At 42.6% G+C, this 11,660-nt stretch overlaps 1 protein-coding gene across 1 annotated transcript; it reads left to right on the top strand.

Moving 5' to 3' along the window:
- Positions 1-75: 75 nt before the first annotated feature.
- e2f1 (E2F transcription factor 1) lies at positions 76-10,816 on the top strand. Its single transcript, XM_085260448.1, has 8 exons — positions 76-93; positions 1,008-1,363; positions 1,603-1,702; positions 4,196-4,415; positions 4,574-4,726; positions 5,007-5,121; positions 5,211-5,493; positions 7,334-10,816. Exons 2-8 carry the CDS (start codon positions 1,112-1,114, stop codon positions 7,573-7,575), a joined length of 1,365 nt encoding a protein of 454 aa, XP_085116574.1. The 5' UTR covers positions 76-93; positions 1,008-1,111; the 3' UTR covers positions 7,576-10,816.
- The last annotated feature ends 844 nt before the right edge of the window (positions 10,817-11,660 follow it).

Genomic DNA, 11,660 nt, shown 5'->3' with positions numbered 1-11,660 from the left:
TCGCGGCAAAAAAGATTTCGCGCGAAAACCGTCAGGGGCTTGTTTAGATGTAGATCAGCTGAGACAAAAACAACAATAAAGGACGATAACGGGGTAATGACGGCGTTTTAACGGGTGGATTGCGGCCGGGGTGAGCAGGCGAGGTCCACCGATTGTTATGTTAAACCGTGCGCTTGTTTTTCGCCGCTTTATGTGCTTATATTTCCAATTTTGTCGGACTGCTTCCTGCGTGCCCCAACAAAACAAGGGGATTGAACAACTGCCGCTAATAAGTTAGCTAACATGCTAATCTGCCCTATATATTCATATTCGACCACATCTATGTACTATCCGCTGGACTGATGCTCGCTTTTATAGATATAGTCTCAAAGATGATTTTAAGTTCCCGTGATGCTTTTTTGCTGCGTGGATATTTTGTTCTCATCGCTCACTTCTGTAAGCTGCTGTAAAGTTTTAATAGCCTCTTAACTTCGCTCGGTGTTTAATACAAGGAGAAGTAATATTGTTCTACCGGCGTGACCTGCTAGTTTGGCGGCTGCTCGAGTTTGTTTTGTGACCCTGTTCGAGTCTTTGTCATTTGGTTGGAAGCTAGCTCGTTAGCCGGGGTGGTAGCTGTTCAGGGGCAGTGTGGCCAGGCCTCGGCTCTACTGTACTGACAGGAGAGATGAAAACAAAAGGTTAGCTTGCTCCCTTTGCTAGCTTGCCTGACTGGATTTCTCCCACGGCCAGTTTCGGACTGGTTCTCTGATAACTTATTCGCGGCGGAGCTTTTATAGTATGCATTTAGCAATATTTCATGTGCCAAATTTCCTGTTTGGCAGCACACCCTGGCTTGCTGTTTCAGCCTCAGTCTGAGTTTTAGGACGTGGCTTTACATTGCTGTGGTGTAATCAAAATGTGTAACAAAATAAAACAGTTTATGAAATGTTCCACCTGCTAATGAACTCATTCGAGACAGTTTTCACGAGAATTCACCCTTGTTGCCTTTATTCACAAAAAAATGGCAGATGTGAGTCGGTGCTGATACTGTCATAACAGCACCTTAGTTTATAACTACCACAACCACCGCCACCCAAGTCCAGTGAAGAGGGGCTCCTGGTGACACACTGCAATGTCAGAGACTCTGATAACAGGGCAGACATCGGAGGATCTGTTAGCAGACTTTGAGACTTTGCTGAACTCTGGGAGTATCAACTTGGACGAGGACCACCAGATAGTGATTATCACCAGCCCCAGCAATGAAGGACTCCACCCAGCCCCTGCCCCGACGAGCACGGGGGAGATCCTGCTGTTCGCCACTCCGCAGGGCCCAGCTGACGTAGGGATCCAGGACAAGAGGAGACCGTCTCTGGGAAGGCCACCGGTGAGGAAGGGAGGTGTGGGAGGAAAGGGGAGAGAGAAAGTGAAAGAGCAATAAGGGAAGTGGTTAAACTGAGGAGTTGTTCGTTTACATACTGCACGTAGCAGAGCTGCTGTAAGTTACCCACCTGTTGCTGGTATCATTTTCACATTTCTCTGCTCGTAAACAGTGCGTGTCTGTGTCAGCAGTTAGTCTGTTACTGTCTTACGTCTGTTTCTTACTCCAGACGTGTGTTCCTTCAGGTAAAAAGGAAGTTGGACCTGGACAGTGACCATCAGTATGTCAGCACCACTCGACCTTCCACAGGCCAGGCACCGCTTTCCACTCCTGCTCCTCCCAGAGGTACAGCTGACAGCCCACACCCCGCTCTAAAAAATCCTCGCCCACACATCCTTGCTCACCTTTGCTCTCAGTCATTGTCATAAAAGCAGCTGTTCTTTTATCAGCGCGGCCTGTCATCCTGTCTCCTCCAGGCTGGCTGTAGTGAGAGAAACTTACAAATATCTTTCTATTCAAATAATGGAGAGACTGTTTTTTTGAGAATGGAGCAAGAGAAGAGGCGTTGCGATTTATCAGTTCATTTGATCCCTTTCATTTGCAGTATTTGGGCTCACTGCATGCACCGAAAGGATCAAATGATGGACTTGAAACGGAAAAGCTACACATGACACACACATTATATTAATTGGTATAATGTAGAAATATGAGTCTATCCCTCATGCAAGATAGACTTCTGAATTGTTAGAAATGCAGTCCATGTGGATTTCCACTGGGATCTGTTTGGAAGGAGATGGATGCAAAGCAACTTTGCATCCATAGCAGAGAGGAGCGAGGGGGGAATTCTTTATTTTTATATACCGTATTTTCACGACCATAAGGCGCACTGTGCTAAAAGGCGCAGTCTCAGTTATGTGTGCCCTTACTGTATTTAACACACACATAAGGCGCACTGGACCATAGGGCGCATACAAGTACCGTATGCGTATTTAAAAATAAAGCGGGAGCAAACCTGAATTCGGTACCTTACTCACATTTCTATTACCAGTAATCGTCATCATCAACAACACACAAGCATACAAGTGTGCGTATTTAAAAATAAAGCAGGAGCAAAACAAAGTTTGGTACTCACATTTTTATCATCAATCAAACCCATCGAAGTCCTCATCCTCTGTGTCTGAATTGAACAGCTGCGCTAAATCTCCATCAAACATGCCAGGTTCACTGTCTTCACCGTCAGAGTCACTTTCCGTGCCGTGCGGCTCCTCGGAAACAATGCCGGCTTTTGCGAAAGCTCGAACAACAGTGCCAGCAGACATGTTAGCCCAAGCATCTACAATCCATTGGCAAATTGTGGCGTAACTCGCCCGGCGCTGCCTTCCACTCTTAGTGAAACTGTGGTCTCCACCGGTCATCCATCGCTCCCAGGCCGCTCGCAGCCTTACTTTGAACGGGCGGTTCACACCGATGTCCAGCGGTTGGAGTTCCTTTGTCAGGCCTCCCGGAATGACAGCAAGCTCACAGTTCATTTGCTTCACAAGTTTTTTCACATCGGCTGTGAGATGGGCACGCTACCGTGCTGGTCCCCTTCTTCTCCACAGTGTGACTCACCGGGATGTCAAAAGTGAGCGGGACCTCGTCCATGTTTGTGATGTGGCTGGGCTGGATGTTTTTGTCGCCGATGTGTTTGCTGCAGTAGGAGCGGAAGATGGCCAGCTTTTCCTTATAATCCGCTGGAAGTTGCTGCGCTACCGTAGTCCGGATGGAAAAATGGCACCGTTTCATAAAACGAAAGCACCAAGACGGACCTCCTTGGAAATGTTCAATGTTCATCTCTTCAGCTAGTGAAACTGCTTTTAGCCGAATGGTGACCGTCGAAACGCTTCTCCCGCTCGCTCTTTGCTCGATGATCCACCGCTCGAGTCTTTCCTCCAACTCGGGCCACCTCGCCTTATGTCCGCGGAAACTCAGCTGCGTTTTCTTGACCTGCCGGAGCTTGTTTTCCAGCTTCCTCCATTTGCGAACCATCGATTCGTTAATCTTAAATTCTCTCGCCGCTGCTCGATTTCCATGTTCCTCCGCGTAGCTGATGGCCTTCAGTTTAAACTGTGCTTCGTAAGCGTGTCTCTTTGCCATTTTCAGGGTTGTTAAAACAACGATGTCCTGCATAATGCACATACCTGTTCTTTTATACAGGTATGTGCGATTGTCCCGGTATATACGATCAACGCCCACACTTCATCCTTTAACGTTCTCATGGTGTTCTCTACTACGTCCTCCTTACAACACATAGGGCGCGCCGCACTTTTTGAAGAAAATCTAAGACTTTTAAGTGCGCCTTATGGTCGTGAAAATACGGTATCAAAAGCACAGTGGTTAGCACTGTTGCCTCACAGCAAATGTGTCCTGAGTTCAGTTCATTCCACCATCAGGCCAGGATCCTTCTCTGTGGAGTTTGCGTTTGTGTTCTCTCCAGGTACTCTGGCTTCCTCCCACTGTCTGAAGACATTGTAGTCAGTGTGGGTTAGGTTAATTGTAACCCTAAATTGCCCATTGTGTGACTGAGTGTGTTGTTGTCTGTCTCTATGTGTTAGCCCTCTGACAGACTGGCAACCTGTCCAGGGTGTACTCTGCCTCTCGCCCTAAGGCAGCTAGAATAAGCAGTAGCAGAAGAGAATGGTTAAGTTCTTTTGATGCTGAAGAGTCCCATTTTTTTAAAGTGACTGATAATCTACATTTGAACCTTTTGCCCACCGCAAACCGCTGTCTCAGCTTACGCTCTAGACCAGTAATATGTGCATTTCTTTTCATTCTTGTATGTATTCTCTTTCTGCCCAGTTCCTCGGACCACGGCAGAGAAGTCTCGGTATGACACTTCTTTGAACCTGACCACCAAGCGCTTTCTGGACCTGTTGTCCCAGTCGGCCGACGGCGTGGTGGATCTGAACTGGGCGTCTCAGGTGCTCGATGTTCAGAAGAGACGCATCTACGACATAACCAATGTCCTGGAGGGGATCCAGCTCATCTCCAAGAAGTCAAAGAACAACATCCAGTGGCTGTAAGTGTTCAAAGACGCCTAAAACAGCAAATGAAAGAAATCTGGGAACGGGAGCAAGAACTGTGGCAGAATAAATTTGAGTGCTTGGTGTGTGTGTGTGTGTGTGTGTGTATCTGGTGACCCTAAGCAGTCAGTTTTTCTCTCGTCTACCCCTGCAGCGGTAATCGCATTGATGCGGCTCTGGTTTCCCGCCATAAGGAGCTGCAGAGGGAGGTGTGTGACCTCACAGATGCTGAGGAGCAGCTGGATGAGCTCATTTCCAAATGCAATCTGCAGCTCAGATTGCTCACAGAGGACCCACAGAACAAAAAATATCCTTTTTGTTTTGAGTATCAGGTTGTCTGAAGTGGTTACAGAGCTCTGAGTGTTGCCGTGTGCAGACTCGTCACGTGTGCACAGCTCTGTGATCTCTAAGTGATGAGCTGCGATCTGTTAAACAGAAAGTGGCTCTGGCAGCAGCAGTGGAGCTGAGCTGGACACGTGATGCTCGTGACTTGTGCGTCACTCAGAAACAGATGTCAAAAAACAGATGGCCTAAACATTTACATTAATGAATATATGAAATTATTCCTTAATCGCTGAGTTCATCACGTTGGGGTATGTGCGCTGTCAGGACTTGAGGCAGTCGTTCGATTCCCCCGACCAGCTGGTTATGGTGATCAGAGCTCCACCAGAAACCCAGATGCAAGTTTCAGAACCCTCTGAGGTAAAAGCTTTGAAAACATTTTGCCCAGGTCACTGGACTCACTGTTGTTGGAGTTTCTGCTAATCTGCACATCTGCATGCACATCCCAGGGTTACCAGGTGTCGCTGAAGAGCACGCGAGGTCCGATCGACGTCTTCCTCTGTCCAGAAGACAGCTCTGGCGTCTGCAGCCCTGTGACAGGAGGCAGTCCCTCTAAACCCATTGCCGACCCTTCCCTTGTTCAACCTTCCACACAACCCACCGACCAATCACAACCCAGAACCTGCTCAACAGCCCTGGAAGTGGGTTTATCATCTCCAGCATCCACATCATCCACTGTAACAGCAGTGTCGCAACAGGACCCCTCATCACTGGTGTTAGGTGGCGACACAGGTGAGTGTTGTAAATAAACCACATTTATGTATTAATTTGTATAATTATCATCAGGAACTATTTTAAGGCCACTTCTGCGTAACACAGTCTGTTTCCAACATTTATATTTTAGCCAGTGCAGACAAAACATGAGGGGAATGTTTGCCTCACCTTTCTTGGACTGATATATTTCCTGGAAGTTTTTGAAGCAAATATTTGCTTCACAGGTAACCGAAGAAGGAGAACAGCAAATAGGTGGAATTAATAACATATCAAACTTGGCAGGAAGTCCCACAATTTTGCTTAAATTTCACCAAGGACATATGGATGGCGGCACACTCCACGTCTCATAAAGTGCCGCTGCACTAAAAATAGTTTATCAGAATGTATCTAGAAACATACAGGAACACATTAACATAAACACAATGTCAACAGTGAACATGTAACATTGACATGATGTCACAGTTTGTTCTGATTATATAGAACTTGTGAGGCTTTGAGTTTTATAATAATAGGGTTCCCAAAAGCTATATAGATGATGATAATCCTTCCCATAATATTGTCCATATTGATGTAGGATTTAACACAGCAAAGCATAACTACATCCTGTAATCATTATTGTAAAATTAACACATTTTAGTGCTAAAACCCCAAAAAGGTAAATGAAGCTTAGATTTCTGCTATTTCTGTTACAGATTTGACAAAGTAAGAATAAATTAAAACTACTACCAATTATCCCAATATATACATTTAGTCTGGCTCAGTTCAGAAACTTTGTAACACTTTTTTTTTTTAATAAAGTAGACGCTTAGTCTTGTAATATGAGACTTTCGACATTTTGCTGTTGTGTCGGTCGGAGCGAGTTGTGTATTTACTAGAAATGGCATTTGCAACATGTCTGTGAAGGTTCTCAGTCATCCAGGTCATCGTAGTCTAAGGAGCTTGCAAAGAAAAGCGTCTGGACTTCTTTAAGTTGCTTGAAGACGTTTCACCTCTCATCCGAGAAGCTTCTTCAGTTCTAAGGTCAAATAGTGGAGAGTCCCAGATATAAACCTAGTGGGAGTTTCCCCCCACAGAGGGACAAAAGGACCCCCTGATGATCCTCTAATCGCCTGAGCCAAGGTGTGAAACTGGGTGTGGGTCCCAATCAGCCAGAGTTTCGGGTGTGTTCATTGTGAAACCTGGCCCCACCTTATCATGTGAATTCCTGAGGTCAGATGGCCCAGGATGTGAGTGGGCGTTAAGGCGTCTGGGAAGGGATCTCAAAACTGGATTATAGATGGCAGAGAGTTGGTGTCGTAAACCCCCGCCTCTGTTCAAAGATGGTCGCTCACAGTGGACATAGATGGCTTCTTTCACTCCTCTTTCAAACCATCTGTCCTCTCTGTCCAAAATGTGAACATTGGCATCCTCGAAAGAGTGTCCTTGGTGACTCTTTCGAGACACTGTTTTCACTGCTGACACTTTGTGTCATCAAACAGGTGGCTTTAATTGTATTAATCAGTACTTGTAGAATGCAGTCATCCCCTTCCTGCTGTGCCACGTCAAAATGTCTACAGTGGAAAAAGCTTTGCTTGAGGCACTGCTGCTGAAGTGTTCCTGACTCCCATAGATAAAATATTATGCACACTGGTACCTAATGCAAAACTAAGAATAAATTGTTTTATTTATGGTCTTTAGCTTGGTTTTGATCATGGTAATGGACTTACTGTGCTTATTTCCAGCTCCATATTTTTTATTCTTGAGCTTTTCATGATTTATTTTGAAATAATTTTCACTGATCTTATACTGTAAGTTGGTGCAGCTCTTTAATCCTCTCTTTAATCTCTTACTGTTTCTTACATTTCTCTTTCTGTGACAGAATCCATCCTGGGAGGCGACCCATTCTCCAACCTTGGAGACCTACCTGATTTTGATCTCTCACCGCTCTCTTCTACGGACTTCCTGAACGGAGAGGGCCTTCCTCTCCCATTGGACGGTTTCATCAACTTGTCCCCCCCTCACAGTCACGACTACCACTATGGACTAGAGGACCATGAAGGCATCAGTGAACTGTTTGACTGTGACTTTGGTGACCTGTCACAAGTTTTGGGGGACGATTAGAAGTTAAAAAGCAAAAGAAGAGGAGCGCGTGGGCAAATGATTATAAATTCAGGCCTTCTCCTCAGTGATCTGGAGCTCCTTTAAAACAAAAAAAGAAGAAAAAAAGAATGGGAATCAATATTTTATGGACACATCATTATCAAAAATGTAGTGTTTTCATTGTGGGAGTTTGGAGAAATGTTTTGTGTATTGTTTTAATTGTGTTCCCCGAAATACCACCCTAACTAAAATCTCAAATAATTCCCCCTAAATTGTACAGCATATCATTAGCACTTCTCTTTGGCCATTCAAAAGTTTTAGACCAAGAGTTTAGCTTTAGAATAGCTATTTAAATTATTTATATGAATGTTATTTTCATATTTTGTACCTTGTGAGGTTTTTGTGTTTGATGTTTTTTCCCAAGCGGATTGTGTGTGTGTGTGTGTGTGTGTGTGTGTGTGTGTGGCATTGGGACTCTTAGGGCTGGTTTCTTAAACACTGACATGTTATACCTCTTCAGGTTTGTTCCTCAGATGGCTCGGACTAAACGAGAAACTTCCGCACGCGTCCAGCACGTTTAGCCCAAAGCTGCTTCAGTGAGGCCAGCTGGGCTTTACAGAAGCATTTTGGCGTTGCGGTGTAGTTTATTATTTTTCTTTCACACCCGCAGAGATCATTAAAAACCCAAATCTAAAAGGCTTTTCCCTTTTAATGGTAACATGGCTTCATTGTGAGCTCCAAATTAGATTTGCACAGACCCAAACTCTACCACAGTCAGTGGATTTGGATACAGTGTTGCTGTTGTTAACACAAAGTAAAACTGGGGAAAAACTGTGGGAAACTGGAACTTAATAAATGGTAAAAGATTTACCACGACACTTTAAATTTCTTTTTCTTTTTGTAAAGAAAACATCTGCACAGTAGTCAAGCGCTTTAAAGTATGAAAATGGCAAAGATAGAAATTCCACTGCATGACAAAAAAAATGGCCGCTTGCTTTGAAGGATCAATGTGAACTTAGCCTGAAAACTTAAGGTATGTTTTGTCAGTGTGCAGGAAACCAGGTGGGTAAAAACTAATACTGATTTGTTCTCTATTAGTTAGCTAAGCGTTTAGCCATAGTCTCAGGTGTTCGGAGCAGAGCAAAGTCTTAAATCAACTGTTTTGATGCAAAGGTGTGTGGGCGTTACGTAGGTTAATGGTAGATTTTTAAAGGTGTGTGTTTTAAAAAATTGTCGTTTAAATATTTTAGCTGTAGGTTCAAATGAGTTCACCGGATGTCTGCAGATGGAAGTTCCTGAAACAACCCGACTGTTCGTGTCGTGTAGGTGGGGAGGAACTTCCAGCAGGTCCCGAACCCTGGACCTCCCAAACTAGTCATTGTTTTCTGGACGCACTCAGTGTGGTTTGTTTGTCGTCCTGGGTGAATCAAAAGACAGCTGGAGCTTTACTTTTACCAATCCAATCAGTGTAAAGCAGTGACGACTCCAGGAAGGATTCTTGAGAGTTCAGAGCAGGCGCATCCTGTTATTGTTCAGTACATGCACATCGAGTCAGTTCAGAAAGTTGTTTGTGATGTTCATGCCTTAAATCCATACCCAGTCAGGTCAACAGGGTGGTACATCTTATCTTAGGTGCGAGTGATCGATTCTGTGTGTCTTCTGCAACGGGCACACCGGCTTCACTGCACGTACTACTTTGTTTTATTTTTTCATTTTTTGTTGTGTTGTTAAGGAAACCATATTGATTTTCAGAAGTATGTGGCAATAACAGACATTTTCACATCATGTACTCAAGAGTATGAGATGATCATTGTAGTTAAAAATGTCTGTCGTATTTTCTCGTCCTAAGTTATGTAAGCTAACATTTTTTCCCCCCCTATCATTCTTTAAATATTGGGTTTTGTGTGCAGGTGCATGCGTGTGGAAAATGCACATTTTGTTTTTATTTTTTGGAATTTAATATTTATTTAAAAAGGGTACAAAAATTTTTTTGATCTGTTTTCTGTCAGGAAGGGACTTTTATTTTGTAAATCCGCGCAAATCATTAATTTCTAAATGTGCTATTTGTCAATTAGCTTCTTATTCGTAGCACGTTTTTAGATTTTTGCCGTGTTTTCTACTCAGTGCATTTTCCTGCCTTAAGCTGTTGTCCATGTGCAACCTTTGAATTGCCGTGTGGTGCCAAAATTTGAAAAAGAGAAGTCTTTTTTTTGTTTTGTTGTTGATTGATTTATCTGTAACTTATTTACAGTTCAGATTTAAGTTTTTGTCATGTTGCAGGCAACATTGCTGTTCTAAGGTTGTACATGAAGTATTTTGTAGCCTTTGGGTGCCTCAGTCTCATCCAAATGTTTTAAAATGTTGTAACTGCTGTCTTGTTTCCGTATATCTTCAAAATACCATCTGAGAGGTTTTCAACTGTTGTTACAAGCAACTAGACTCCTTTTATAACAGATGATGTAACACGTTTCGTCTCCGTGTTGGACTTCAGCTCCCATCTATTGTGTTCGCCGCCCTGCTTCACAGGACAAATGCAGCAAGTGCCTTGCTGAGGTAAAGCAGTAAGTTCCTAAAAATATTCAGATCAGGAAATCTTAATGTGTGACGTCCTGATTTTCCGCTAGTTGTATGTAGAATCTGTTTGATTTTTGTTTGAAAAACTTTGCACCTTCAGTTTAAACGCAAATCTTTTGCAATTGTAAGATTCAAAGCACGCTTAAGGGCACAAGTGGGATTTTTCTGAAACAATGGGCTATATTGAACTCATCATGAAATGACATTTGATCCTAGATTTATAACACTATAAAATGCACATTTTGAAAGGCAGATTTCTTTCTGTTGAAGTCACCTTAGAGTACAAAATAAAATCCAGATCTACTGACAAATCTTTAAAAAAATGATGTGGCTTAACAGAACAGAAGTGAACGGAGTGCAGCCCTGACTAAGTTGCTGTTCTCAGTGCTGGCTTATCGAGAAACTTAACAATCTTCTTGTTTTGTTTTTTTTCTTCTTCCTTCATTCTGGTTAAAGTTTGTACTTGTGATTTACTTATGGATCCCAATATGCCCTTTTGTATCGAAATGTCTTTTGACAAAATAAAAATAACTATTTTCATTTGAATCATTTGTGTCGCAAATTGTTTTTGTGTGATGTAAAGAAAATACGAGGTGTAGCTATTACCTAAGACTAATGATGCTTTCTTTTACATTAGGTAAGTCTTGTTATTACGTAGTTAAACCTTCACTAGTATTCTATTGAACCATGTTTGTTTACTTCAGAAGGCTGATTGTAATTTAGTACTATCAAAAACATTTCCCCCACAAAGGTTAGCAGTGGAAGTCGCACAGGAGCCACATAAAGTCTGTGCTATACATTTCTGAGCTAAAAAAAACAAAAAAAACAATTAGAGGTGGGTGGATCGATCCAAATATCATAGTATCGATCCCAACACTAGCATTGGTATCGGACTGATACTTTGTCGGTACTGATATTGGTAATACTGGCCCTGTATTTAGCTGCTATTGGATCGATACCAAACTTTGTAGTGTGGCACAGCACTACTGTGGCCACCAGACTGCTGAACACTGACCACTAACACTTCATAGACACTTCACTGTCACTTATCGAAACTACAACACGTATGCACTCCATATTGTACATAAATCCCATTTTTGCACAATATTCATCTGCTGACTTCTGTATATATATGTATGTACACCCATACACGTATACTATATGTACTGTATGTGTAGATGTATGCATAATTAGTAATGTGCATACATTCTTATATTTGTACATATATTTATTCTTATATTTCTCATATTTCTTATTCTTATATTTTACTTTGTTTCTTGTGTTTCTTGTATTTTGCACACCGCTGTTGCTTGTGAAGCTTGCACACAAGAATTTCACTCACATGTGCTGCACCAGTGTATCAGCAATGATGTGACAATAAAAGTGATTTGATACATGTTAAATGACAAGATATATGTGTTCAAATAGCATCAATTAACACACAACTTCAGTAATTTTTTTCTATGTAATAATTCTTCATAATTAAACAATAAGAACAAGTAGTCTGATGTCCTGTAATCATTATGATGCTA

This window comes from Mchenga conophoros, linkage group LG20, assembly GCF_057382185.1.
Source record: "Mchenga conophoros isolate Kocher_MC1m ecotype Shallow Benthic linkage group LG20, M_conophoros_male_GT1.1, whole genome shotgun sequence".
Classification (NCBI taxonomy): Eukaryota; Metazoa; Chordata; class Actinopteri; order Cichliformes; family Cichlidae; genus Mchenga; species Mchenga conophoros.
This window is presented reverse-complemented; position numbering and strand designations above follow the sequence as displayed.